Raw genomic sequence first — 25,408 nt, 5'->3', positions numbered from 1 at the left:
CGCTATTGACGGCTTGCCTCATAGATCTGGGGCTGGTCACCAGTCTAGATTGACAGCCAGTATAACAATCTTATAGATACCACATCGTTAGGAGCCTCTCAAATCGCTCATGCTCATTGACTTCCAAATTTTGAGCTGAGCTTCATTCAAGAAGATATATAATATCTCTCTGTGCTTGCTTTCTCTTCAGTTGTTCAACTGGCACTTCCAAGAACACATCTCTTCAATATTCAACATGTCTATCTCTGCTGGTTACCACAAGATCAAGACTTCCTCCGGGAAGTACCTGACGTTGCTCAGCCAAAACGGCACCGTCACTGCTGCGACCGCTACTGGGGCTACAAACCAGACCGTACGTACCGCGCCGTAGTTGTTTTCCTCGACTCACGGTCGCTTAGTGGAACTTCCAACCCTCCGGGAACAACTGGACTATTACTAACACCGGCTACAACTTGACTACCTATGCGTACTCTAATGGACAATCCGCTGCGTCGGTCAGTGGTAACACTTTGTCCACGGAGTGGGCCCTCGTACCGAACAGTGGTGTCTACTCGTAGGTGTTTGCACTGTGTTTCCGCGAATGCATGATTGACATAGTGAATAGAATCCAGCTAGGAAGTAACTCTTCTAATGCGTGGGCCGTCGGTTCCAATGACCAGGCATGTGATAATCCTTATTGTTTGTGGCTGGACGCCAGCTAACTGCGTTCTTTGTGACAAACAGGTGACACTGACTGGCACACAGCTCCAGAGTGTTGCGCAGCAGTTCAATGTTGAGTGAGTTACTCGCGGAAGTGAAGCCTCTAGTACGATGCAAAGATTATGACTGCCTGCTGTTTTGTGAAATGTACGTTAGTTTGTATGAGAGCTGCCGTGATAAATATCGTTGCTGGGATTCTTCGAAAAGTGGAACGCCAAATGAGTCGGCAGATTGACTCGTTACTAAAAAGTGCCTGCAGCTCAATCGCGATTGATCGATCGATAACCTATTGGGTGCCTCTGCCCACCTTTGCTTCTCCATATTATTTGTTTCCCGATGCATGACCACCTATCGTGTATGATGCGCGCACCTCTCTTACTAGTATGTGCTCGTCTGTTCTTATTCCCATGCCCGGTCATCTGCTTCGTACCCGACAGAAATGTTTGACCATCACATTAAACAAATATTTCATTGATATGTTTGCACACAGATTCACCGAAAGTGTTTACTAATACTAGTACACATTTTGGGAGGGGATAGTTGTCTGGTTTATCGTATTCTGACATCTAGATCTGTTCCATTCTGTGACAAACACGCAAATAAAATGAAAATGATCGGCAAATCATGTATCCTTCTAATACGCAAGACAAGGACACAGGTCAGTCAGATCTGCTCGAATGTGAACCTTTGACGAGAATCTGCACTATCTCGCAAGAACAAGGTCACCTGTGAATCAGGACAATATACAGATAAGTGCAATCCAGCTCCAGACAGGTCACGTACCTTACTGCCATCGACGGTCCATGCATAGTTGAGGATGCAGATTCTGTGAACGTTTTCTCAGTAGGAAATCACAGTGTGCAGCAGCATGGAGGCTCACGATTTGGTTATATTTCCGTTATCGACGATTTTCCACTCCGTGTCAGCCTGCTTACCAACAACGTTATCGCCTTCGCTACAGGCGGCGGAATAAGTGGCAAGTGGACGGTCATTATATCCAATGTTTTCAATCGTATAAGGGCCTGTAGCTGCCGTCCCCTCCACCTGAATGTTCCACTTTGCGGGCATTCGATATGGAGTCCCAGCAACCGATTACATTGTGGTACGCACCTGCTCATTTGTCGCCCCGGTATAGTGCTTAGCCGTGACTGTGCCAGTGGCGCTGGGAAGCATGAGACACTTCCCTGAGTCAGCTGCTATAATCTTGTAGTGATGAGAGACGAGAGACATGTTGAGGAGGATTGGCCTGTGCCTGAGTGTTCAGTTGATGGAAGAAGAACGAATGACCATTGACGGCAGTCAACTTGAAGTATAACACCCTGGGGGGTTTCGACATTTTACCACATTTTGCCACTAGTGAGATCACATTCTAAATGCAATCTACTATAGGTCTAGATTTGCTTTTGATTGAAATTTTGCAAGAGGTAAAATGTCCAAACCTCCGATGTGTACTAAGGCCCAGTAACCGTGACGGTGCTCCAACACCCAATGCACGGCATCCATTCGGCAATTTTGATGCGGAGTTTCAAGTACCATGCCTGCATCCAAGATTTCTTCAACATAGGGGTGTTTGTTGTTCGATGTAGATATGGTGGGCTGGGCTGTGGACAGCTCTACTAAGTGACATGGCTGAGGCGGCAATGATGACCTTCACCCCTATTGACAATAATATTCAACAGCATTTTGGCCCATTCCACATAGACGCGTGCATACATCACTTGCACGTCGAATTTCTTCCTCCTGAACATATTTCAGACACGGCCATACACGGCATGTGGAGTCCCACCATTTTTGCAGTCACCGCTCGAAGGATTTTCATCAGGTGAGGACACTTTGAATACGTCTGATGATCCGTTTCATTTATCGTTAATTAGTGCCCGATCTACGACTCCAACACACCCGATGCTAGGTTGATCAGCATCGAGTATATCGTGTCTGGACAGGTGACGGTGGCATTCAGGCAACGATGTGTTCGCTACTAATTGTTGTGCAGATTTTAAGTCGCTCCCCAAAGAAGAGAAGAAGTATTAGCACTCACACAAGCACGAGGTTTGTCATCAGGCCAATATCACCCCCTCCATTTGATTCATGCATCTGCCAGGTGGAAAGCGGAATTCTTTGCCTCGGGGTAAGCTTTGGTAGTGCACATGAGAATCATTTCATTAACCCCTCTGTTAGACGAAGGATGTTGTTCCAAGTACTCGAGTGGCATAAAGTGTCTATGCTGCAGTCGCCCTAATCTTAGCTGCCGCTTGGACCCCCCTCACCTTATGATGTCTTACACTGGTGTTAACTCGCCCAGCGACGAGGCCATCCATCGCCGGGATGAGCGCTCTGGGATTTCGCCATCAGCGAAGAAGAAGTTGCGTGAAGGTTATTTGCCGCGGTAGATAACAAAGCGGATCAATGGGAGGCGAGTGGTACAGGTATAACGTGCAAACCGGAAGAAACACAAATTCAGAAGTGAGATCGTGCAAGTATTGTATTGGAAATTTGACTGCTGGCATACAATTTGTATTACTATCAAGACTAGACGTGTAACGATTTGAAGTCGGGTGGGAGGAGCTGTGGGCGCTTGTTCGGTGTGACGTTTATGTAAAGCTACAAACCCTGATCTCTCAGAGCTCATTCTGCTTATGTCGATAACAGCTCTGTCCCACCAGGTCCGCATAACATTAGAAGAGGCCCAAGACGATGCGCGACTGGAACAGGCTCTCCAGGCTGTAGACGAATTTGTCCGTGAATGTGCTGCATCTAAAGAGTCAGATGTTTTACTCTTCCGACTGGAAGAGGAACTCCAATCACTCCACAGCGATACAATTACCCACAATTCCCTCCAGCATACTGAAGTGCTGCTGGCCATCCTATGCCGTCTGCGCCCCTTGTTAACATCAATTTCGCTCATCTCTACATGGTTTGACCTAGTCCTTCGTCCCGCCTTGCGAGAACCACGGCTCTCCACTCTGGCTGTCAATCACGCCAAGGAACTGATTATCTCAGCAGCAGATGGAACAGACGAGAAGTATCATGAGAAGGTGGCAGAGTTCCGACGTCGCCTCCTTGACCTTTATGTTTTGGACGTATACAATGAAGGATCTGGTGATGACTTGCTGGAGTGGGCCGAACTCGATCAGGAACAGAGGGAGAAAAGATCGCTGTGGAAGTTCAATCTAGAAGACGTCCTCGTGAAGTCTGGGTTGCGTCGGCCTCAGGTATTCGACAGATGCAGTTTGTCTCATCCAGACGTGCTGAAGGATGTGCTTAGGATTTCATGTCTGCAATAAACTACTCTTTTGCAACACCGTCATCGCGTCTGCAACTATTGATCCTGCTCAATCGATACACTTCAGAGCCGTCGTTCCAGTCCCTTGCAACAGCATTCGCCGACCATCCTTTGTTAGATAGTCTCCTCAACTCGTTACTGCTGGACAATTCTTCGACGGTGTGCACCATTGGATTGACTGTCATAGTCAAGCTTCTCCCTATCTTTGCTGTTAAAGCATGTGAAAAGCTGAAGATGATGCTCCCTCGTCTTCTTGCAATTCTTGCAAGAATTATATGCTGGAAGGAAAGATCCGTTCCTAAACCAGTATTTGAGGGGGCGGAGGATACAGACGAAAGTTCTGCGACTGGCGATACACAAGCATCAGCGTATAACGAATTCACTGCATCCTCTAATCTGCCCTTACGACCTGAGCTCGGCTGGGAAAGGCTGGAGCTCATGTTTAATGCCCCATCTTCTGCCCCACCACCTGGGATTATTTTTTCTTGCCTCTACTATCTTTTCCCATGTAACTTACTCCGCTTCCTACGTGGCCCCTCAGCGTATATTAACGATAGGCGCTATGAATCGCCCTTCTCTATTAGTTGGGAAGATGCACTCGATGAGGACAACATAAGGAGCAAATCAGAGGTGCGCAATGGCCATTTATTTTGATTCTTAGAACTGAATGGAGCTTGCAGTCTCTTTTACGAGGAAGAATCGTCAATGCAAGAGTCATATGGGGAGATTGGGCAAAAGAGTTGACAGAACCCGATACGTGGGCGAATTACAGTGTCTCTCGCATCGCGAGCGAGTGCATGATGCTTGACGTGCGGAACACAGCTCTAGGCAGCAAGCAGTTCTACGCTGACATCGCGTCGGCTGCTGCTGAGCCATCGCTCTTCGAGTTAACCACCATATTTGACGGAGATACTTCAACGGCACCAACGCCTCACCCTCGCTATGTAGAACTGCCAGCTGCAAAACCCCGCGTCTCACTGGAAAGCATGATCACGGCATCGTTGCACTCAAATCCAATCTGGATGTGGAGATCGAAACCCCAACAGCCGCCTGGTCATCCCTGTTGTTCCCTACAGGGAGCAATTCTCCGACAAAGCGCGCTTTCAATATGCCGTCAGAGCCAAATACTTACAATGAACAACTTCCATCTCACGTTGCACAGGCAATTTCTGGTCTCCAGCGTGAAGTCCTACTTCTGCGAAATGAACTAAACTTCGAGCTTTGGCTTTCGCGGGAGAACGTGAAACACATTGGACGCCTTTACCAAGATCGGATTTTGTCCAAAAATGCAGAAGTTGAGCAACAAGGGCTGGTGTGTCTCCTGTACTCAAATTATTTAACTTACTGATCATCATGCAATAGTTCAACAAGTTACGTCACTACAGGGCCGAGGTCCAGCGGTTAGATCGCCAGCTGAGGGATCACAGGGAACAATCATCATCTGCCAAAAACAAATATGCTGATTGGAATACCGAGCTGCAGAACAAGCTGAAAGAGTTTCGGGAGGAAAAGAAGGGATGGGTCTCTGAAGCTGCCTCGCTACGGACGGCGGAGAAAGAAGCTCAGGTAGAACTTCATTCGACATCACGATTATATACTAATTCTTACCTAGGCTCTTTTTGCTGCTCAAGGACAATTGCTCGCGGATGCAGTAAAGCAAGTATTTGAGCTCCAGACTCAGAGGAAGGAAACCCAGCACAAGGTCGACCGTCTGAGGGACTATGAGCGACAGATTGAGCAGCACATTCGCATGCAACGTCTCTGGTTCGACTTCTTCACATAAGGTTCCGCTATGATGTTCGCTGACTTGTTTATAGGGATGCAGACTTCCAGAAGTTCAATGATCGGGCTGAAGAGCTCCAACAGCTAAGAACGCAATTCAAGCAGGTGGAGCTGCATCTGGAGAGCTATCAGAAGACAGTCGAACAAATGAGTGAGGATGCTCGGTACGAATTTCATTTGCTTTGCATGCATCCTGAACAAAACATTGTTGTAGGAGCCATCGACGACAAAACCAGACACTAGAGGCCCGTCTTTCTCTACTTCAAAAGAGATGTGATGCCTCCCGACGCCTTCCCGAAGCTGAGATAGCAGCATTTATGGAAGAGAAGTCGGAGCTTGCTGTAGCCAACGCCAGATTAAGGGAGGAAAACGCTGATCTAAAAGACGAGATGGGGGAGATGAGAGCAAGGATGGAACTTATGAAGGCTCAGATTGATGGACATAAAGGCCTGATTGGCGAAACGCGATCCATGCCAGCACTATGAATTCCCGACTGTGGAGAAGGATCTTCGTATCTTGGAATCGGATTCCTGGTGAAAGCGGTGGCCTCGGGAAATTTTTGATGGTGATATTCAAGCTGAGGCAATATCTAGTTACGACCTTAGTAATTACTGATGTACGAGTTTAGGAGGAGTCCAGTCACGCGTATATGCTAGCAGTACTTCTGAACCATGACCCTAAAAATCATATGGCTCCAGCCGTCTGATGCACTTGGGCTGTGGTCTCTTCCATTACCACATGTTGGGATCAGGCCACAATGATGCACTATCCCGGGCTTGAAATAGTGCAGCATAGCTCTCATCGACAACTTCGAAAGCCAAGAAAAACTCTACTCTTCAAGCAGTAGTATATCCTACGACAGGAGATCAGCCATTTCACATTTAAGTAACTCGTCGATTTACTTCAACACTGCAAGCAGGTTTACACCTCACCCACACGCTCCGGTCTAACCAGGATATCAACTTCGTCAAATCCCCCTTCCATTCGCCCATGAGGGTGCGTACCCGAAGACTCAAGAGCTGAAAAAGATAATGCAGCTTGTATGACTGAGGCCAGCGCCAGAAATATTTCCCCACTACTAAGCCAAAAGAAATAGCCATTTTGCGTTCGACATGGAAGCAAGGACAGGTCCGCGTTAGGTTAGGCCCTGGCTGCAGTCTAATGTAAACGTCCAGCACAGGAGTGCATATAATTTTCAAGCAGGCATGACAGTGCAAAACTCAGTGATTTAAGGAGCATGTTCTCTGGACTCGAGAGTTTTCGTGCAATCCACCTCTCTACGCGGCAAACGACGGAATCAGTGTGTCATGTTTGCAATGACGAGCATCCAGAAAACACGATTAAGACTTTCAATCACTGGAGATATCTCAGTCCGAGTCGCTTGGGAGAGCCGCGGTCGCAGATATGAGTCAGGATTGATATAGCGTCGGAGGAACACGACGAATTACATACCATTCGCGACTCCATCTTCAGTGTTAAGTTACCAACAACGAAATGTCTCTGCTTGACTACTGCGTTTTCATACCCGGAAGATGCATTGACATGGCTGTAAACAGATAACATGCTGTCGTTCGCTATTGGTGATCTTCCCATACACTAGGATTTCGGGGAAGCAATTGAGAAGCACCTACTGCGAGAAATGCAATCGCCATCATGAAGTAGTATATCAACCACGCATCATGCCCTTCCTGCATCGAATAAGAGAAGACAGAAGCCGCAGACGCTGGGGCAATGATCCTTGCTCCTGTGTTAAACATCTGGACGATTCCATTGGTTGCTCCGAGCGATGCACGATTGGGAGCAGATGCTCTGACGAATAATGCTAAGCAGGCTATGGGTTCTTCTCAGTTCAGTAGAACGCATAAAGTGCTGGATTTGCATACGGTAGCACATGATCAGGCTGATCGTCAGCGCATGCTGGATGGCAACACACAGCCACACTGCCCAACCTATCCCATGGGCTACGAGCCAGAATATTGATCACTGGAAATAAAATGACGGTGGGTATGCTGGAACTAATGCCAGTTATATAGATAGCTCCTGCACCGAAGTGATCATGTAAACGAGCGAAGAAAACCAGTTGGAATATGACCTGTGCGGCACTTGATGCCGCAAGTATAACGCCGATGCGAGGAGGGTCAAGGGAAAGACCGCCACGTTCGATCGGTGTTGCATAGAAAATAGGTAGGACCGAATTAAACGCAATGCGAAACAGGCCCATAGTGGCATTACTTGCTGTTACGGCGGAAACTCTCGGCGTCAACAAGGCGCGCAGCGGAAGCGGCTTTGATTGAACTTCTCCAGGATTAACTGGCACATTGCTCGACGGGTGGCGATGCTGTGCGTATGACTGTCGGGAGCATCCTCTTTTGACTAGCTCCCAAAGTGGTGTCCTGGTAGGGGCACTCTTGTTACCACACTTAGTGTGATCCAAATATGTGTTTTCAACATCACACTCACCTCTTTAAGACGGAAATACGTGACTATCCAAACTACTGATACAAAAATTGCCGGTATAGAGCATGGCAGGAGATATGGATAGGTTTTAAGGAGTTCTGATCGCCCAAAGATGTCAGGAAATCTGTCTGCTGGTCGGGAGAGCGATCCCCCAATGAGTGGTCTAGATACCGTGAACATCAGTGCGAGAGTAAGTGTACTGCACTATGCCTACCCAATTACGGCTCCGACCATCCACGGGACTGGCATATAACTGTATGCCTTGGGCATATTGGTTGCGTCAGTGATGTCCATCACCATGCTCTCGATGACACTACTGCTCGCATCAAATGCTCCGCAGACAGTACGACTGGTCAAGAATATCAGTAATCGACGGTCATAGCTAGTATTTTATATTAAACACGCTGACCTAACCACCAGACCAAGGAAGGTCTTCGACAGCCCAAATGAAAACATCGAAACAGAAAGTGCTAATAGAGATGTCAGTATTACAGGCTTCCGCCCAATGTGGTCAGACAGTTGGCCCCAATGAAAAATAGTCAGTGCATGAACTGCATAGTATGATGATTGCTTGAGAGAATATCAGAAAAGAACGAAGGGGCAGGAACGATGAAGACAAGCTTACAAGGATGCCGACATAGTAACCGACCTTGGATTCGTCTCCATGAATCACTCCAATGTCTCTAATGAGCTTGACAAAGTTCCGATTGTGGTCAGATTCAAGACTAAGCAAAGGGAATACTATACTCACTTGGGGAATAAACGGGGTAAGGGTCTGAAAGGCAAGAGGGTCTGACAGCTGCGACAACAGTATAATCCATAATTGGTCCCAGGGCAGAGGTGTCCTAGTCGTCGGCTGCTCCTGTCGTTGTAGAAAAGGTGTCTCCTCGTCATCCGACTGCCGCACCATCATGGTGATAGGAGAGGGAGAAGAGGCGATTGCGCGACAGCTGTCTCTATGCCAGTTTAAAATTAGCCTTATCCACTGCTGGTGGCACCGTAACAAGAAAGTGCTATTTAGGGTGAATTGAAATATATTGAGAACGCACAAGCTACGATTCAGAACTTGAACTTCAACACGTGTTGAGGCGGCGATAGAACCTGCGTTCTCTCAGATCAGTGACGGTGGACATAAAAGCAGGCACCTCCTAGCATGCGGCCCCGTATAGCCGCCTGTGGCCAGCACCCCGCACTGTCGCCTAGAGGATCTCAGGCCCGGGCTTATGCCAGCCTCTCGGAGCTGGCTAGCCTTCAAAGGCTGACCCTCACGCGCACGGTCTCAAGGTCCGTGCCCACACGAGGTGATATGAAAAAAAGCTCAAATCGACAACGTTTGAGGACTTGGTAGCCATCGGTTACGACGTTGGTGCTACAGCATGTGATGTTGAAAGTCCTGTTACATTAAAATTACGTCTACAGATGGGCCACGTACGTTGACCAGGCACTATACCTGATAACGTATGTTAAAACTAGTACAGTACTTACTGATACTCTGTCCATCGTCTATATTGTCTGCACTGGCAGAATTTACTGGCTCGTTACCGTGGTTAATCCCAATATTTGGTCGCATTAATGTTCCTTTCAAGTCCATAGTTATTATTCACTTCCATAAGCGGGCCTTTCGTCGTTTCTTCCACTATGATAATCCACAGGCCCTTGTGGGTGTTGAAGATAACCACAAAATGGTCTGTCCACAGCTCCAACTCATTTAAAGGACGCGGGTCTGCATGGTAGCTATCAACTTCATCCCACTGAACACTCCTTCACTACCCCTTGTCCTCACGCCACTGTTCACAATGTCGTTTGACCATGTTGTGCGTCTTGGCCCCAAGCTCACTCTCAGGCTCAAGACTTCCTCTCCAAAACCAGCAAATTCAGATTCATCTTACCAGAGCTCTGTCTCAGCTTGCCCTCCGGGCACAGTGGAGGCCTCACGAAGCCAGAAAAAGAGATCTCGAGATGCTCGATATGAAACTGACACGCCTGCCGTCCCGTCCTCTGCCATACCGCCTAGTATGCGCGCCATAGTACCATTGAGGCGAAAGATTACCATTGCGACGAATGGGAAATCGGTCGTTGGTCATTCACAGAACAATGCAGTAATGGCTTGTAGTTATGGGGGCGATAGCCACGCGTCGGAGCACCTCTCCCAAGATTGGGAGATGTCAGCTCTAGTCGACCCTCCTGGCGCGCATGGTCCTACTCAACTTCTTCAACCGCAAGATGACTGCAAGATGGAATATTGGTTAGCATTTTATTCCTTTTTCAATAGTACGGGAGGCTGATGTCATGTCACAGATAGGTTTTCGTTGTACTATAGAAGGATTAGAAAGTGAAATCTCAAGGGCAGACTATTAAGGGAATCGTAGGTGTACAAGCGCAGGCGCTAATGTAATCGTGTCGGGAAATGTACGTCGCTGAATATCTTTTCGGACAAAGCTTAGTTGCATCGTCTCGCGATGGTGCGTGCAAGCGTTTCGATCGCTTGCCCCTGATACCCATGTCTGAAACATGACTTACTTGGTCGGTGCTCGTGGACTTCTCATGTTGCCGCACAAATGCTTGCAGGTGGCGTGCTCAACACCTCCAATTCCAGCTCTTGACCATGAATCTCCATGCTCTTCTAAGCACGGGCATCGGGACCCTACCGTGCGGCTCTTTGGCTAGACAATAAGTCGCGGCTTATGTACGGATATGATTGTTAAGTCTCACCGTTATGATGCTCTTGTTCTGCTTTCCTATCACTTCCCCGGAGCCGCTTGAACCATGACCATACTTCGTGAGCGCCTAGCCGACGTTCTTTGCGCACACAACTCAGAATACTACCGTCGAACAAAGAGCTAGGTATGTATGACACCTTTGTAGGACTAGTAAAGAGACAGAGCGGGCCTTTCTGATGCTAAGTTTAACCCCTGAAGGAATACTGTTTGATTTTGCAGGGTATCATCCCCCGTGGTAGGGCTTTCATGGTCTTTGTTGCATCACCATATGTTGCATGACTCCAGGAGGTAGTCTTGTGGCTTCCGGTGATTAGGTATAAAAGATATTCTCGATTTCCGATTGAGAATGATTCCTAGCAAAGTCGAACCAACATTCTGCATTGTCCACGACTTCCTCCAAGAACTTACGATGATTGCGGAGTTCATAACAACAGGCACCCTCTGGAAGAACGAGGTATGCCCATTCCTTGGATGTTGCCTGGAATTCATGCTTGACCGTATTGCCATGAGGGTCGGTGCCACTTTACAAATGAAGAATGTCGATTAAAGGAATGCTGCCTACTTAATTATGGTACGTCCGAAAACCTTGTGAATAACATTTTGCTGCATCAGCAAGTTTGATAAGAGCGACCCAGGGTTTTCATCATGTGGGAATGTGGCAGTCTCTTCACGATATACTTGTACTTGTCGAAAATGATTTGCTACCCCGTGTGATTGATGAAGGGAGTCACTAGGATCGAGACAGATGTTGAACAACACGCTAAACCTGCCATATGTGAAGTGATCATGCCAACATCTCAATCCTTATTCCTTTGGGCTGACATTCCTATGGGAGATTGATGTCCGGCTCTGGATGCCATGGAGGATAGTCGAGGCCTCGTTAAAGTAAGAGTCTTGCGCAAACTTCGCACTCGTCTTGGCAGAAGACAAGATTAGGGGTATCACCCAAATTGGTGATGGCACGTGATTCAGAGGTAGACGAGCTCATCGGATTCGAGGTTCAGCACTTCAGAAGTTTCAGTAGAAAATTTCCTAACATGCATGGCCTATGACTGGAGCCTCTCTTTTCCCACTGGTTTCGAGATTCAAGAAAACCTGTGTGCGATTCTTATAAACTGCTGACACAGTCACGAATTAGCAACTTGACTTTTTTTTGAGAAGGTGAGTCCTCCGTGTCTTTTCTCGCTGTCACGGTAGTTCTGAATCTCATATGAGCCAAGTACTTCGCAGAGCGTCATCCTGGTGTGTCGTTCTGTGAACTTCGAGACAAAATAAAGTCTGAACTAGTGGAGAAGGAGTGGGTTCGAGCATCCACCCTTGCATATCATAGTGCTCCTCAATGCTCGTGGATCCTGGAAAACCATCGTGCTCATGGGCAGTGGAATAATACATGGTAGATCGACCGAGGAATTGGAAAAATTCTTTATAATCATGGCTCAATTCTCCAAGTCGATGCGGCATCATGTTCCTATGGTCAACCTTGAGTATATCCCACAGGACGTTCAGCGGCTGATGAGATGTGTCATTCTTGTAACCTAGGATTGGGACTTCCGGTCCGTATGCTGATACGCTGTTCGTGTTCTCGTCCATGCATTGCCTGCATAAGCTGGCGGATCATCCATTGACCTTCACGGTGGTCAATGCCAGTGGTCGCAATGTGCTTACGCATTGACCGTCGTTGTTCGGTTTCCATCGTTCTTACCACCATGATCAATCCACAGGTCTTCACAGATATGGCGATTGATACCATTCATGACATTGTTGAATCTAGCGTCGCAATTGCGTCGTGGGTATTTGAAGACAACCACACAATGGTGCATCCACAGCTCTAAATAATCTTTAAATGATGCGGGTCTGCAAGGTAGCTACTAAGCTCACCCCACTGAACGCTGCATCGCAGAACAAACATTTACTTACTACTACCTTGTCCTCACACTACTCTCCATAATGACTCTACCTGGAAAGGTGATCCGAATCAACGACAATGCCACCATAAGGCTTATGCCCACCAATCATCTTCCACCACGCCTGAAATGGCTTCTGCAGCGTCAACAGGACTCCAACATTTCTGAGCGCTCCGACTCGGCATTCCCACCCGTAGCAGAGCCAGCCTCAAGCCCAGCAATAAGTCAGGCTGAACCAAACATGCCTGTCATAGCGCAGCCGCCTTCCCCTAGAAAGAAAAAGACCCGGAGGAGTAGAGAGAAGGAGAACAATATTGCACCACCCATCGCCTTAAAACGGCGCCACCGTATTTGCACAAGGCTCGACCATTGTACAGCCTCCACCACACATACTACTATCGATTAGCTACATACGATACTTCAGTGCCGCTTGACCTTGTTTCCTGTGTCTGAGACATGGTTTATTTGATTTATGCTTAATATTTATGGACTCTCCATCTTGCCATGCGAGTGATGTACTCGATGAGTAGTTCCCTCTGTTAATCATTTATTATTTTATATGACAATTGCAATCAAATTCTAACAATAACATGAACCGAATTCAAATGAAATAATTGTCACTTTCGAGCCTCTAACACCCTTAAGCTCAGTCTACTTCCCTTCAGTTTTCGAGTCCCTGATTGTTCACAATACACTCCTACTCTTGAGTCTTTCAGTTTCGTATTTTGCAACCCTTCAATCAAGTGTGAGTGAGTCCCCACGAACTTGGGGACTCGATCATTAATTCAAGGAGATTTACTCCGAGACTAACGCGTGTGTTCTAAGGCAAACCTCAACTCACGAATATCCGACAAAGCGACTGCAACATCTCAGTCAATATGGTATCCCGCGGCGAAAAATCCACGCTCAACTTGTTTTTGTGCATCGTTAGGATAGATCTACAAGATTAGGGGTATTACCCAATTTGCTTATAACTGACTTGAGTCACGTGAATGTATTTTTTTCGAGGATGGAGTCCGAGTCGGGCTCGACTCGGTTACAACCATAACAGCACTTCAAAAGTTTCAGGCTTCCAGCTTTCGAGAGACAATTTCTTATGATGCATGACATATGATCGAGAACTCAGAGCTGCGCCTTCTTCACTTGTTCCAGGGTCTCCGGAAAACCTGCGTACAATTCATTTACTGCCCCGAACGCTTTCGGATATCGTTACGAATTGCCTACTCAAATTTTCAGGGTGCAAGAGGCGAGTGACGAGTCCTGCCCTATCCCTCTCACACGAGCCAAGTACTTCGCAAAGTGTTATATTGGTGTGTCGTTTAATGAAGCGAGACAGGCTGAGTTCTCAGAACAAGTGGAGAATTGGAGCATCCGCCCTTGCATGAGCGCCCTTCCGTGCTCACGGATTCCGACAAATCAAAAACATCACTTCTGTTCCTGCATCCTCGCAGTCTTCTCTTCAACCTTTCTCTCTTCTCTTCACACCATCCCGGTTCTAAGGTCACCCCCGTTCGAAATCCAACTCAATGCTGTCTTGAACCATAGCCAATACATTTCACAGGTTGTGGTGTACTAGATACTGGTTGTTGCTGTTGTTCATCATGAAATGTATTCGCAGCCAAGAAAACCGATTCGTGGAATATGCTGTCGGCGACGTCGAAGAAGAAATTGTCCATAATAATACAATGTAGGTCCTAGGACCAAATTTGACACCTTGATCATCATGCGTGAAATTGGGCAGTGGAACAATGTATGACATTGGACGAGGAATTTGGAAAGTAGTAAGTACTCGATTAAAAAATGGCTTATTCCTCCGAGCCGACGCCGCATCGTATTCTTTTGGTCAACCTTGAGTAAACCCTACGGGACGTTCAGCAGTCAGTGGGGTGTATTATTCTTGTAACAAAAAATCTAGTACTGATACTTTGTTCATGAAGTCGTGTATGCGTTGCCTGAATCAGCTGGCAGATAACTCACTGGACCATCACATGCGGTGGTCAATACCAGTGGACGCAACGTACTTCCGCATCATGATTGACCGACATTGTCCACTTACAAAAGTGTCTGCTGTCCTCACCACCGGAATCAATCCACAACCCTCACAGCTTTGGCGATCAATACCCCCATGATATTGTGGAGTCCCAGTCCGCTGTGGATGTGAACACAAGCACACAACAATGCGTCCACAACTCTCAATCATTTAAAGGATACGGGTCTACAAGGTAGCCATCAAGCTCTCCCCTGCAAACGCTACATCGCAGAACAAGCCTTCACTTCTTACCTTGTCTTCACTCCTAACTACCATGATTCCCGGAAGAATTATTCGAATTAGCGACAAGGTTACATTAAGACTTTGGCCCAAGCTTGAGGGCAAGGTCATCACGAGTACCCCGCTTTTCTCCCTCAAACTCAAGCCAATGACGGTTTCTCCGTACTATCCTAACCTGCATCCGGGTGAGTCGGCACCTGCTATCCAACAAGTGGTCATCACGATACCGCCCTTGCCCAAGGCGACCAAGGACGATCAAGAAGGCTATCAGCATGACGATGACGGTGACGATCAAGAAGACTATGAGGACGACGAGGAGGAACACGATGAGGATGACGAGGAGGAACACGATGAGGACGACGACGAGGAACACGATGAGGACGACGACGAGGAACACGATGAGGACGACGACGAGGAAAATGATGAGGACGACCAGGAGGAAAACGATGAGGACGACGGCGAGGAAAACGATGAGGACGACAACGACAACGAGGAAGATGACATCAGTATTAGTAGTGATTCATCGGAGGAACAGGATGACAACAGCTGGGAATGCCCACATCCCACTGCAGGTATGTATTTCATACTTTTTGCTTTTTTTTGGAACTGACGATATCTCCTCTCTGTCGAAACAGGTTTAGAAGACATCAAAGACTCTGATGATTCTACTGCTAAAGTGGGATGGAAGAGGAAGAGGATAGGTGTCAAGTGTATTATATTTGGGTCAGGGATTGATGGATTGTGAAGGCATTGGACTCAGACACAGCATGGTCGTTGATGAATTTATGCTTATGGACCCTTCATGCACCTGGTGTGCTTGACTACATAGTAGCGAGGAGTAGCTGTGCCTGCTAGTTATTTGTTGTTTTATACGTCTGGGTATCCATACTCATTATAACATCCCCCGCGGTCTTGAAATGTTCATGCGCGCAAGCTCGCCGCAGTCAAAAAGCCCTTCAGAACTTGAATGCATCTTAAGGCTGGGGCTGTGAATTTTCAGGTGTTGTCGTGACTAAAGATGAGACCTTGAGCTTATAGCTGGCCCTTTCCGAATTTTGGGATCAGACGATCTGAATATTAATCTGTGACCAACTTTGACCCTGGAACCGACGGCAAGGTAGAGCCGCGAGGACGAGAGACGAGGCACGTGTCCCCTACACTTAAAGCACCTTGATTCAAACACCTTATGCCCATCACCTACATCTTTTGATAAACACTGTATGTGCTTCATTTCACCATTGAAGAAACCGCAAAAGGAACCTCAAATATTGGAAGGAGGGAGGACACCCTCCCCTATATTGATATGCACAATTGCTATCACTGATATACACACGATTCAGGCACCTTTACTTACTTGGTTGCTGTGCTCATGGTGAATGAAGGACAAGGGTATTTTTAATGCGAATGTCTTGTCGCTTTATATCTCACTGGAAGTTACTGGGCTGCCTGGGCATTGCGTCGTGGCGGCGTCATGAAATCATTTGAAGCGAATTAGGGGAAAGAGGATGACCCGGAAAAAAATCACTGTGCATTGGTTTTATAACTGAATAGTAGTTACCGCAGGTTCATAGTACGATAATTCTGTGGCTCTCGTATGAGAAGCGCAAATATGTCTGGGTGATGCGAGTGTGGGGTTACCTTTTCCGGCAAACGCCGAGTTCACAGGTTGACTCTGCTTGGCTCGCTGTTGACAACGACGAGCACACATCCATCCAAAAAACCTCATAAAATCAAAGGTGAGCGTCATTTCAGACCATGAAAACCTTAGGATACGTCACTTGTTTGGAAATGACAGTCTTTGGATGGATCGACAATGATCATTTCAGATGTACTCGAACACGTCACTGACGCGTCCCCTAGATGTCCGCTACCATTGAGGAACTCCCTTCGGACCACTCTGACCATGATCATGACCATGACCATGACCATGAGGAGGACCCCACCTCCCAGGCTGCTCTCGACAAAATTCAGTCTCGTTCAGAGCGAAAGGCCCGAAAGGCTCTTCTTAGTTTGGGTTTGAAGAAGGTCCCCAGCATCACCCGCGTGACCCTCCGCAGGCCCAAGAACGTGTTGTTCGTTCTCTCTTCCCCCGATGTTTACAAGTCGCAAAATAGCGACTGCTACATCGTGTTTGGTGAAGCGAAGGTACGTAAGACAAATGAATATATATTTGTTGTTGATGTCTCTTTTCCATAGATTGAGGACATGAACTCGCAAGCTCAGATGTCTACTGCTCAACAACTTGCTTCTGCCGGTGGTGCAGGTGCAGGGGCCATGAACCTTGAACCCTCTGGTGCGGGCGGTGAGGGCGATGACGATGACGATATCCCAGAACTCGAAGCACCGGAAGACGACGGACCAGTTGATGAGACGGGTGTTGATCCTAAAGACATCGAGTTGGTCATGGCACAAGTCAACTGCTCAAGGGCTAAGGCCGTCAGAGTATTGAAAGAGAGCGGAGGAGATCTGATCAACGCCAGTGAGTCGATTTACTGGTCCCCTTGACCCACTCTAACTCATTATTGCCTATAGTTATGGCAGCGAGCGAATAATCTTCTGTCTTGTTCAGTGCTCTGGTTTCTCGTCACTGTATCATATCACTGCTTTACTCGTGCAAGTTGTTCGCGTCGAGCACGTCCCACATAGAATGATGAGTCAAGATACCCAGCGCCGTAACTCGACATAATAATTTGACCGTTCCCATCCTTCTTGGATAATCTCAACGCCTCTACATCTCTTAGCATTTGCTCTCTCTCGTGATCCAATCATCAGTCCAAACTCTTCAGCTGCTTGAACCGTGAGCTGTTTAAGTTCGCCCTTCGCAAACATATGATAGTATCTGTTGTATACGGGAGTCTCCACCGCTGACATTGGGACAGCTGACGCGGCTTCTTTCGATGTAGCTGAAGAGGGGATGTCGTTTTTGGATTTCCCTCTCGCAGTGTGCTGGTTCTGAGACATTACCCAGGGCACGAAGACATCTTCGCCAGTCATAGGGTAGTCCGATCCATTGGTGTCACTAGCTGGGATCGACCGTTTGGATAGCTCATCCTGCTCAATGGCCCATACATAGATCATCACGCGACCATGAACTGGAGAGACAGCCTGTAACAGACGCTACAGATCATGTTAGTGATAGGCCTTCTGCTTACTATGAACAAAAGTAACCCTCACCTGCACGGCGAGCTTTCGACGGTCATGCGATGCCAGGTGATGGATCGTAGCTATAGATATGGTGTAGTCCTGTCAGACGGTGGTCAAGACGAGTCACCCTACGATGGATGACAGCGGTTATTACTCACGAATACGCCTGATCTCCAACCACTTCCAAGGACATCACCCCAAACAACCTCCCGAGTGATTAGACACCCAGACTCACTCCCGGCGTGCTGGGCGATCTGAAGCAAGTTGCGACTTCGATCAAGGCCGATTGTTAATATACTACCGGGGCGATCTGCAGGCAGAGGAAGATATTTCCCATTCCCTGTTCCCGAGTCCAGACCAATCCAGCCAGTTGGGAGGTCAGAGAGAAATTTGGCTATGATAGGCCAAGGCTGCAAGACGTGGTCAAGTCACGATGATCGAATTTTCGATACAGCAGTTCGCACCTTGTACCGAGTGGATGAAAAGTGAGATGCAATCTGGTCATACACGGCGTGGACGTGTTGGTCTTCGTGTACTTGCGGATCGTCGATAATCGTGACACCTTTTACAGGTTTCATTTCACAGATGGACTAGATGGTCGTGGTATGGGTACGACATGGATATTGGGAAAGTACTGAGTGAGTATCCGCCTTCAACTGCTTCCTCATCAACACAAACTCAACACCTCTTTATAGCATTAGATGAAGCCCATTTCCTCATCTACCAGCTGAGAGAATTTAGTCCCATCGAAGGGAGGAAACGGAACTAGATCGCGAAGTTCGAATGATGCGATTGTCGATGGGAGATCTCTGGCAGTCAACTTCATTAGACGACCTGGTTATAATAAATGAAAGGACATACTGAATCGACGTCGCCTTCAGGTGACCCAGTATTTGAAGGGCAGACGCTAACTCCTCTTGGTGGTTGTCCAACAAGGTTGGATTAGGTACGACAATAAGAGGTTTTCCTAACCTCAAGACGTCCAGAATCGTTCCCGATCCTTCCTCATAGTTTAGGTTACAGCTTGTTCGAGGAGAGTAGACAACTCACCAGCATGGCTGATGACGAGGTCAGCTTGCCCACACTCAGCCTGAATGGAAGGCTTGAACCTCCAAATCTCTATATCCACACCATGTCGCCGTATAGTACAATTCTCCTTGTTGAACTCTTCTAATTCAATGACGGAATTACCGCGCTGAAGAATGAGGCGATTATAACCTGAGTCGCGAAGTGTACTGAGGACAAGTTCTGATATAGTGGCCTCTACGAGAGCATCGAACCTAGTTGAACCTACCGTTACGAATACGAGCATGAAATGGTTCTCGAGGGAGGCCCTGGTCTCCCGAGCAGGAAAGCGTTTCCTTCTACAGCTGGTAATTAGCGAATGCCGCTGGTCTCGACTGAATTTAGCTCAGATGACCCTGATGCATTGACTCGGATGTGACTCGAAACTTTTTCTTGTTCCTTCTATCTGTATTGTGATCACGACAGTCGACGGTGCTCTGCCATGGGATATACGCTTTGTGTGCTAGGTAAGTGAAAGACTATATTTTCTTGTACACGCTTCATGAACAATTTGCTAGGATGTGGGACTATGGGGGTCGCAATCATCTCCGGGGTGATCACTAGTTTGCAATCCAGGCTGAATACACTTGAGATCCCCAAGTGGGAGTCGCATACACCTGGCACATGCACTCCCACAGCTGATTCTCCTGATCCTTCTCTCCCGTCCATTTTCACCGCAACCGTGACAAGGAAAGAGAGTGCACAAAAGCTCCAACATACGTTTGGACTCTTGGGAGGTCTTGGTTCTTCTGTTCAAGTTATTGTCGGAGAGAACCTTGCAGCTGTTCAACAAGCAGATGTTATTATTTTATGGTATGTATTATCAGTTCGTAAATATTTGGTTTTCCTGAATGATCTTTAGCTGCAAGCCTCACCAGGCCCATGTTGTCCTTTCACAGATTGGAATGCAGGAAGCTCTGGCTGGCAAATTACTCATCAGCATTCTTGCTGGCGTGACCATACACCAGCTTACTGGATGGGTCCCCCCGACAACCAGAGTTGTCCGCGCAATGCCCAACACTCCATGTAGAGTACGTGTATTTCTGGTACCTCATATATGTGAACAATCTCTGAGGACGCACATAGATTCGAGAAGGTATGACTGTAGTCAGCAACCTACCGATATCAGAGGAGGCCGAGCTCGATCGCTCTATCATCTTGAATATATTTTCGTCTATTGGGCGCTGCCGTTTTCTCGAGGAAAAAAATTTCGACGCGTGCACTGCGCTTTCTGGGTCTGGTCCCGCCTTCGCATGTATATTCTTGGAGGCTATGGCAGATGGGGGTGTCATGATGGGCCTCCCGAGGGCAGAGGCCCTTGAATTAGCAGCACAAAGTGAGATTGCTAGTCGCACAACATATTCTGGCTCATTGTTTCCCTAGCTCTGCAAGGCGCGGCACGCATGGTTCTTCAAGCAGGGGCTCATCCAGCTCAAATAAAAGACTCAGTCACAAGTTAGTAGCTCCCCACCCAAAGTCACCGATCGTACTCATGGATACTTTACCTACCAAACAGCCCCCGGCGGATGTACGATAGCGGGCCTCTTAGCAATGGAAGATGGGAAAGTTCGCTCTACCATCGCTCGTGCAATTCAGGTCGCGACAGAGCGCGCTAGTGAACTCGGCCAGCCCGCAAAAAAATAAAATTGTATGGTTAAACACTGGTCACGTCAGCTAATAAACAAGATGGCGTCCACTGTTGTACTTTAGACATGTATCCCAATCAAATCTTCAAGACCTCCAATGTAATGTAGAGGGTTGACAACTGCGAGGGTGACTGCGCACACTGGCTCAGTCATTGTTTACCTATTGCTCCTGTAAAATGAGGACGGTCGTGTGAGTTAACGACGCCGCCCAGAGTGTCGAGGAGCAACAATATACTGATAAGATCTCGCTTGGTATCCAACAAAATACATTTATTCATCTATGGAGATAGGTGATCAGCAGAGTCTTTGCGATCACGACATACCACTCACCTTGAGTACCTAACTTCAATGGTACAGGTTAGCTAAGTTAGGGATAGTGATTCAACTCGAGAAGATATATCCTGCGTGTGAACCTCACTGCTCTCTGAGCCTTAAGCTCATCCACGAAGGCAAGCAAGTGGGGCAAAAATATGTCACAGGATGTCATTTTATATCGCTCATAAGAATGAGCGCCCCTCCGTATGAAAGCAGAGAGACGCTAAAGTGACAGAGCTGTGATTTGCAGATACCATCGATCACGAGAAGGGGAAGAATAAATGTAATTGCAATCGTAGAATACAGTGATATCTGGTTGGTCGAGGTCAGCATCAGTCATTGATACTATTTAAAATGTGCTTACGATGCATGTACTACCGGTCTGGATTGACGATGTGGCATGAGCATCATGCATCGCAGACAGATGAACGAGGAGGACTCACAAAACTCGTGAGTATCGTCTGAGCGTTTGACGGTTTGCTATGGAAGAAAGAAAAAGTGTGAGATTTTTATACACACGCGAAACCAAACAAGGCACAAACAACTTACTTTCCACGCCTCTTCGAAATCAACAGGAAGAATAACATATCTGTTCTTCCGTACAGCTGTTGGATGGAGAGCGATTACTAGGAATGTAGAACTGCTAGAAAAAATTAGCCTAACCTTGAAGTCCAGCTGCCTGTGCAATAGAAGATATTTCTGCGGAAGATAACCGATCTGGTCTTGACACATCTAGATGAGATGTTTAGCGAAGCATCAGCATTATTGACGAGAAAGTCGGCATACAATCCTCGAGGTCTACATCTGGACCAAGATTCATTTTACTAGTCACAGCCTGGAATATGAGACGTTTTTCACGCCTCGATGGTAGAGGGAATTCAATCTTCCTGTCAAGCCGACCAGGACGAAGCAAAGCAGGATCAAGCGTGTCTGCGCGGTTCGTGGCCATGATGACCTGTCATAGTGGCAAAGAATTGAAAAAAAAACCAGCAATACAATTGGAAAGTGTATGTTTACCTTGACGTTGCTTCCTTGGTCGAAACCATCCATCTGGTTGAGAAGCTCCAGCAGAATACGCTGTACTTCTCTGTCCGCTCCCGTTTGAGCGTCGAACCGCTTGGTCGCAATGGCATCTATCTCGTCGATGAAGATGATGGCAGGGGCATTCTCCCTGGCAAGTCGGAAGACGTCACGGACCATACGAGGGCCTTCTCCGAGATATTTCTGCACGAATTCACTACCAACCACGCGAATGAAAGACGCAGTTGTGTGATGTGCGACTGCTTTCACAAGCATGGTCTTGCCCGTACCTGTACATCATCTTTAGAACGCGCTACCCAAGCTTGGAAGCAACGCACCAGGTGGTCCATAAAGCAAGACACCGCGAGGCGGGTCGATACCAATCTTTTTATAAAGGTCGAAATGCGTGAGGGGAAGCTCAACCGCTTCACGTATTTCCTGCTTCTGCAAGTCCATTCCACCGATATCTGAATAAGACACATCGGGCTTTTCCTCCTTTCCAAGCATGGCTATTGATGAGTCGGCCTCCGGAGGAAGGATATCCACAAGGGCATTTGAATGCCGGTGAAGGGCAACAGACGACGAAGGCTTGAGCAGCTCTCGGTCCAATGTCGACAAAATGCGCACGACATAATTCGAGCCGGTGGTCGAACCCACGATACCAGTGTGCTGGTCAATTGCCTCGAGGAATTGCCCGATGACGAGTGGGACAGATTTGATGCGCTTCACCTCCTCCTGAGCACGAATGAGCTCGCGTTTGAGATTTGCTTGCTCGTCCTTTATGTAGCTTTCCTGGATATCGAAAAGCTCTAGATGACGCGCGAGCTTCTTGTATTTGGTATACAAATCTTCCTCTTGTAATTCTTTATGGAGAGCGGCCTTCTCAGTCACGACAGACTCGAAGGTTGGCTCCTGATATTATTACATGAGACTGAGCATGCTTCTTGATCACTGAAACACGTACCTCTCTTTGAATCTCCATTCCTACGTCCTCCATGATGTCAAGTATTAAAGTAAGTGTTTTGGCTGCCTGGCGTATCTTGAGTGAAGCTGACGCGTTGGTAGCCGTGGTAAATACTTTCCTTTCTAATCATCTACATAACTTCCAGGCCAGTCACGAAGTCTCCTTTGGGTTTAGCTTTCTGACCATGGCGCACGTCGTTCAGCCTCTGGATCAGCCTTCGAATTACAAAGACTCTCAGAGCAGAATAGAACGCGCGAAACAGAATGACCTCCTCTCCAAATCCACAACATTATACGTGAGGTTTTCCTCTCGATATGTCTCAGCATAACTTATGGTCCTCATAGATTGGTAATTTAAGTTTCTATACCACAGAAGAGCAGATATATGAGTTGTTCACTAAATGCGCCAGCCCGGAGGACGGTGGAGGTATCAAGCGAATAATTATGGGCCTTGACCGAAACACACGGTTTGTCTAGCCGTAGTTAGATGCACTGAACCAGAACTAACGTTAGGACCTAACCAGCACACCGTGCGGGTTCTGCTTCGTGGAGTACTACACTCATGCAGAAGCCCTTGCCAGCATGAAGTACGTTAGCGGTACCAAGCTGGACGAGCGTATCATTCGGTGTGATCTGGACCTGGGCTATAAGGAGGGCAGGCAATTCGGACGGGGGAAGAGTGGTGGTCAGGTACGAGACGAGCACCGCCAGGATTATGATCCAGGACGAGGCGGATGGGGTGCACAAGCGCAGAGGCTTGAGGCTGAGCGCCGAAGAGAGGTGGAAGAACGGTACGCGGACGCGCAAGATGGACCCGGTGCTGTTGCTGGTGGAGGCGGTGACTGGAAAGAAACTGAAACAGCAGTTTCACGGAAACGCGGACGATCACCGGACGATGAAGGAGACAACGCTCGTATGGTATGTTCATCCCGGTTCCAGGCGATTCAGTTGTTGACATTATTGCAGGGTCACCATCGTTCACGGGACGACATGGAAGTTGAACGAACTGTGAACGTATTGGCTATTACGATTTGCTTTCTTACTTTTGGCACGAGACAGACATCAAAATGTGAAACTATACGATAGCAATTATAAGATGTATAAGGCGATGGTCAGTATACGACACGAGCGCGTAGTTGGTATCTCCTTCCCCAGTGTGCTGGCTCATAATATGTCATGTGTAGTTGCCGTACAAGACGATGAGCTTCAGCAGTCGATGTGGGCCGAACCAGGTATCGTGAATATAAGGAGAACGTGTTGGTCGCGCTGTAGGTAAAATCATGTCTCAGTCGCAGTTTGCAGTTATGAAACTAAACTTACAGCTCGACTTTGACGGCCCCATTCTTACCGTCCACATTGTCCAGTCGGAAATCACGGAGGTAATTTTCAACAGCTTCTTCAGAGATCTTTCCAGGCAAGCCCCAGATAACGACATGCTTCATGCGGGAGGATATCCCGCCATGAGGACCATTGCCTGAGAAAACCTTGCGCTGCGTCCCTGTCCTGTCCAGCTGACCATGGCCGGATCGTGGGGTCGGGGCTGATAGGGCTCGTATTGGTAGACTGCCCAAGGATGCCTTGTCGAGCGCTTGCAGGTTCTTGTACAAGTGCTTTGTATCGGCGAGGGTGAGGTATGCGCGTCCTGTAGGGAGGAAGCGGTGATAGTCGATGGCGACTAGCGACATAGAGTAAACTGCGTTAGATACGTCGTGTTTCACAGGTAAGAAGGCTTACCATCCGTTACACCTAGAAGTTGGTCGCGAATGCATAGTCTGCGCAAGTCGGTGAGGAGAGCTGAACGTGGCAGCTCTCGCAGCTGTATATGTGTCCTGCCCTCTGAGTAAAATTACGCCATTGGAAAAAGCAAAAGACTGAGTATCTGAACGTACCATCCACTAGCCGTGGAAGCATGCGCCGAATTGCTGTTGACTTGAACATCAGAGAGCGATGAAATTGAAGGCCAAGAAATTGAATTTGTGATTTGAAGGACCACGTGATCACATGCACTTAGACGGTGACCATCATGTCAAGCAGACACGACGGAAGAAGGCGCGAGCGCAGCTGGGAAAGAGATGACAGGGATCGTGAACGGGGCAAGGATCGCCATTCCCGAGGCAACAGAACTGGAGGTCAAAGGGATG

At 47.7% G+C, this 25,408-nt stretch overlaps 13 protein-coding genes across 13 annotated transcripts; 7 read left to right on the top strand and 6 right to left on the bottom strand.

The window, feature by feature from the left end:
• On the top strand, window positions 1-894 carry DFJ58DRAFT_740513 (uncharacterized protein). Its single transcript, XM_041387090.1, has 4 exons — window positions 1-352; window positions 399-553; window positions 605-659; window positions 724-894. Exons 1-4 carry the CDS (start codon window positions 236-238, stop codon window positions 778-780), a joined length of 384 nt encoding a protein of 127 aa, XP_041251388.1. The 5' UTR covers window positions 1-235; the 3' UTR covers window positions 781-894.
• Window positions 895-1,190: 296 nt separating this feature from the next.
• Window positions 1,191-2,107, bottom strand: DFJ58DRAFT_753206 (uncharacterized protein). The gene is made up of 3 exons (XM_041387904.1): window positions 1,810-2,107; window positions 1,580-1,755; window positions 1,191-1,525 (listed from the first exon to the last, which is right to left on the bottom strand). The coding sequence occupies exons 1-3, from the start codon at window positions 1,927-1,929 to the stop codon at window positions 1,363-1,365; spliced, it is 459 nt and encodes a 152-aa protein (XP_041251387.1). The 5' UTR covers window positions 1,930-2,107; the 3' UTR covers window positions 1,191-1,362.
• Window positions 2,108-2,209: 102 nt separating this feature from the next.
• On the top strand, window positions 2,210-2,993 carry DFJ58DRAFT_10999 (uncharacterized protein). The gene is made up of 6 exons (XM_041378663.1): window positions 2,210-2,404; window positions 2,455-2,521; window positions 2,574-2,642; window positions 2,693-2,748; window positions 2,801-2,827; window positions 2,878-2,993. The coding sequence occupies exons 1-6, from the start codon at window positions 2,325-2,327 to the stop codon at window positions 2,936-2,938; spliced, it is 360 nt and encodes a 119-aa protein (XP_041251386.1). The 5' UTR covers window positions 2,210-2,324; the 3' UTR covers window positions 2,939-2,993.
• Window positions 2,994-3,307: 314 nt separating this feature from the next.
• Window positions 3,308-6,473, top strand: DFJ58DRAFT_753198 (uncharacterized protein). The gene is made up of 8 exons (XM_041387903.1): window positions 3,308-3,911; window positions 3,965-4,612; window positions 4,663-4,926; window positions 4,968-5,294; window positions 5,345-5,548; window positions 5,595-5,746; window positions 5,800-5,928; window positions 5,979-6,473. Exons 1-8 carry the CDS (start codon window positions 3,336-3,338, stop codon window positions 6,247-6,249), a joined length of 2,571 nt encoding a protein of 856 aa, XP_041251385.1. The 5' UTR covers window positions 3,308-3,335; the 3' UTR covers window positions 6,250-6,473.
• Window positions 6,474-7,338: 865 nt separating this feature from the next.
• Window positions 7,339-9,134, bottom strand: DFJ58DRAFT_712563 (MFS multidrug-resistance DHA1 sub-family; the record flags this gene model as incomplete). Its single annotated transcript, XM_041383869.1, has 9 exons — window positions 7,339-7,595; window positions 7,648-7,704; window positions 7,730-8,085; window positions 8,139-8,183; window positions 8,214-8,384; window positions 8,436-8,570; window positions 8,631-8,791; window positions 8,847-8,912; window positions 8,973-9,134. The coding sequence occupies 9 exons, from the start codon at window positions 9,132-9,134 to the stop codon at window positions 7,339-7,341; spliced, it is 1,410 nt and encodes a 469-aa protein (XP_041251384.1).
• Window positions 9,135-9,824: 690 nt separating this feature from the next.
• DFJ58DRAFT_10919 (uncharacterized protein) lies at window positions 9,825-10,653 on the top strand. Its single transcript, XM_041378655.1, has 2 exons — window positions 9,825-10,466; window positions 10,520-10,653. Coding segments are annotated over exons 1-2 (519 nt in total). The 5' UTR covers window positions 9,825-9,948; the 3' UTR covers window positions 10,521-10,653.
• A 6,321-nt stretch (window positions 10,654-16,974) lies between these two features.
• On the top strand, window positions 16,975-17,666 carry DFJ58DRAFT_712562 (NAC domain-containing protein; the record flags this gene model as incomplete). Its single annotated transcript, XM_041383868.1, has 3 exons — window positions 16,975-17,259; window positions 17,311-17,593; window positions 17,647-17,666. 3 exons carry the CDS (start codon window positions 16,975-16,977, stop codon window positions 17,664-17,666), a joined length of 588 nt encoding a protein of 195 aa, XP_041251382.1.
• Window positions 17,667-17,769: 103 nt separating this feature from the next.
• On the bottom strand, window positions 17,770-18,836 carry DFJ58DRAFT_720670 (uncharacterized protein; the record flags this gene model as incomplete). The annotated part of the gene is made up of 4 exons (XM_041384731.1): window positions 17,770-18,231; window positions 18,289-18,357; window positions 18,417-18,668; window positions 18,723-18,836. The coding sequence occupies 4 exons, from the start codon at window positions 18,834-18,836 to the stop codon at window positions 17,770-17,772; spliced, it is 897 nt and encodes a 298-aa protein (XP_041251381.1).
• Window positions 18,837-18,955: 119 nt separating this feature from the next.
• On the bottom strand, window positions 18,956-19,570 carry DFJ58DRAFT_720669 (glycosyltransferase family 1 protein; the record flags this gene model as incomplete). The annotated part of the gene is made up of 3 exons (XM_041384730.1): window positions 18,956-19,067; window positions 19,120-19,258; window positions 19,309-19,570. 3 exons carry the CDS (start codon window positions 19,568-19,570, stop codon window positions 18,956-18,958), a joined length of 513 nt encoding a protein of 170 aa, XP_041251380.1.
• A 195-nt stretch (window positions 19,571-19,765) lies between these two features.
• On the top strand, window positions 19,766-20,967 carry DFJ58DRAFT_648577 (putative delta 1-pyrroline-5-carboxylate reductase; the record flags this gene model as incomplete). The annotated part of the gene is made up of 6 exons (XM_041381480.1): window positions 19,766-19,790; window positions 19,842-20,136; window positions 20,186-20,354; window positions 20,410-20,659; window positions 20,707-20,778; window positions 20,840-20,967. 6 exons carry the CDS (start codon window positions 19,766-19,768, stop codon window positions 20,965-20,967), a joined length of 939 nt encoding a protein of 312 aa, XP_041251379.1.
• Window positions 20,968-21,255: 288 nt separating this feature from the next.
• Window positions 21,256-23,333, bottom strand: DFJ58DRAFT_10735 (P-loop containing nucleoside triphosphate hydrolase protein). The gene is made up of 8 exons (XM_041378647.1): window positions 23,269-23,333; window positions 22,643-23,216; window positions 22,302-22,594; window positions 22,071-22,239; window positions 21,948-22,016; window positions 21,834-21,889; window positions 21,649-21,764; window positions 21,256-21,596 (listed from the first exon to the last, which is right to left on the bottom strand). The coding sequence occupies exons 1-8, from the start codon at window positions 23,299-23,301 to the stop codon at window positions 21,545-21,547; spliced, it is 1,362 nt and encodes a 453-aa protein (XP_041251378.1). The 5' UTR covers window positions 23,302-23,333; the 3' UTR covers window positions 21,256-21,544.
• A 119-nt stretch (window positions 23,334-23,452) lies between these two features.
• DFJ58DRAFT_648539 (uncharacterized protein) lies at window positions 23,453-24,353 on the top strand (the record flags this gene model as incomplete). Its single annotated transcript, XM_041381476.1, has 4 exons — window positions 23,453-23,563; window positions 23,613-23,734; window positions 23,792-24,185; window positions 24,234-24,353. 4 exons carry the CDS (start codon window positions 23,453-23,455, stop codon window positions 24,351-24,353), a joined length of 747 nt encoding a protein of 248 aa, XP_041251377.1.
• DFJ58DRAFT_10710 (uncharacterized protein) lies at window positions 24,233-25,223 on the bottom strand. Its single transcript, XM_041378646.1, has 4 exons — window positions 25,157-25,223; window positions 25,002-25,103; window positions 24,588-24,942; window positions 24,233-24,533 (listed from the first exon to the last, which is right to left on the bottom strand). Exons 1-4 carry the CDS (start codon window positions 25,203-25,205, stop codon window positions 24,380-24,382), a joined length of 660 nt encoding a protein of 219 aa, XP_041251376.1. The 5' UTR covers window positions 25,206-25,223; the 3' UTR covers window positions 24,233-24,379.
• Window positions 25,224-25,408: the final 185 nt, after the last annotated feature.

Source organism: Suillus subalutaceus (genome assembly GCF_016647625.1).
Source record: "Suillus subalutaceus strain FC151 chromosome Unknown DFJ58scaffold_1, whole genome shotgun sequence".
NCBI classification, from domain to species: domain Eukaryota; kingdom Fungi; phylum Basidiomycota; class Agaricomycetes; order Boletales; family Suillaceae; genus Suillus; species Suillus subalutaceus.
The sequence above is the reverse complement of the archived record's forward strand: the minus strand, read 5'-3'. Positions and strand labels throughout refer to the sequence as shown.

Coding starts and splice junctions, on each gene's coding strand:
- DFJ58DRAFT_10710 (XM_041378646.1), bottom strand. CDS start 25,205: ATGTTCAAGTCAACAGCAATTCGGCGCATGCTTCCACGGCTAGTGGAT. Junction 25,104..25,156: donor GCTTCCACGGCTAGTGGATG/GTACGTTCAGAT, acceptor AATTTTACTCAG/AGGGCAGGACACATATACAG. Junction 24,534..24,587: donor GGGGCCGTCAAAGTCGAGCT/GTAAGTTTAGTT, acceptor TTTTACCTACAG/CGCGACCAACACGTTCTCCT.
- DFJ58DRAFT_10999 (XM_041378663.1), top strand. CDS start 2,325: ATGGCTGAGGCGGCAATGATGACCTTCACCCCTATTGACAATAATATT. Junction 2,405..2,454: donor GGCCCATTCCACATAGACGC/GTGCATACATCA, acceptor AACATATTTCAG/ACACGGCCATACACGGCATG. Junction 2,828..2,877: donor GCGGAATTCTTTGCCTCGGG/GTAAGCTTTGGT, acceptor CCCCTCTGTTAG/ACGAAGGATGTTGTTCCAAG.
- DFJ58DRAFT_10735 (XM_041378647.1), bottom strand. CDS start 23,301: ATGGAGGACGTAGGAATGGAGATTCAAAGAGAG. Junction 22,595..22,642: donor CTTGCTTTATGGACCACCTG/GTGCGTTGCTTC, acceptor GATGATGTACAG/GTACGGGCAAGACCATGCTT. Junction 21,597..21,648: donor AGACCGGTAGTACATGCATC/GTAAGCACATTT, acceptor TCGACCAACCAG/ATATCACTGTATTCTACGAT.
- DFJ58DRAFT_753206 (XM_041387904.1), bottom strand. CDS start 1,929: ATGTCTCTCGTCTCTCATCACTACAAGATTATAGCAGCTGACTCAGGG. Junction 1,756..1,809: donor CCGGGGCGACAAATGAGCAG/GTGCGTACCACA, acceptor ATGCCCGCAAAG/TGGAACATTCAGGTGGAGGG. Junction 1,526..1,579: donor AACGGAAATATAACCAAATC/GTGAGCCTCCAT, acceptor AAACGTTCACAG/AATCTGCATCCTCAACTATG.
- DFJ58DRAFT_740513 (XM_041387090.1), top strand. CDS start 236: ATGTCTATCTCTGCTGGTTACCACAAGATCAAGACTTCCTCCGGGAAG. Junction 353..398: donor CTGGGGCTACAAACCAGACC/GTACGTACCGCG, acceptor ACGGTCGCTTAG/TGGAACTTCCAACCCTCCGG. Junction 660..723: donor CCGTCGGTTCCAATGACCAG/GCATGTGATAAT, acceptor TGTGACAAACAG/GTGACACTGACTGGCACACA.
- DFJ58DRAFT_753198 (XM_041387903.1), top strand. CDS start 3,336: ATGTCGATAACAGCTCTGTCCCACCAGGTCCGCATAACATTAGAAGAG. Junction 3,912..3,964: donor CTGGGTTGCGTCGGCCTCAG/GTATTCGACAGA, acceptor GGATGTGCTTAG/GATTTCATGTCTGCAATAAA. Junction 4,927..4,967: donor CAACGCCTCACCCTCGCTAT/GTAGAACTGCCA, acceptor CTCACTGGAAAG/CATGATCACGGCATCGTTGC.
- DFJ58DRAFT_10919 (XM_041378655.1), top strand. CDS start 9,949: ATGGTAGCTATCAACTTCATCCCACTGAACACTCCTTCACTACCCCTT.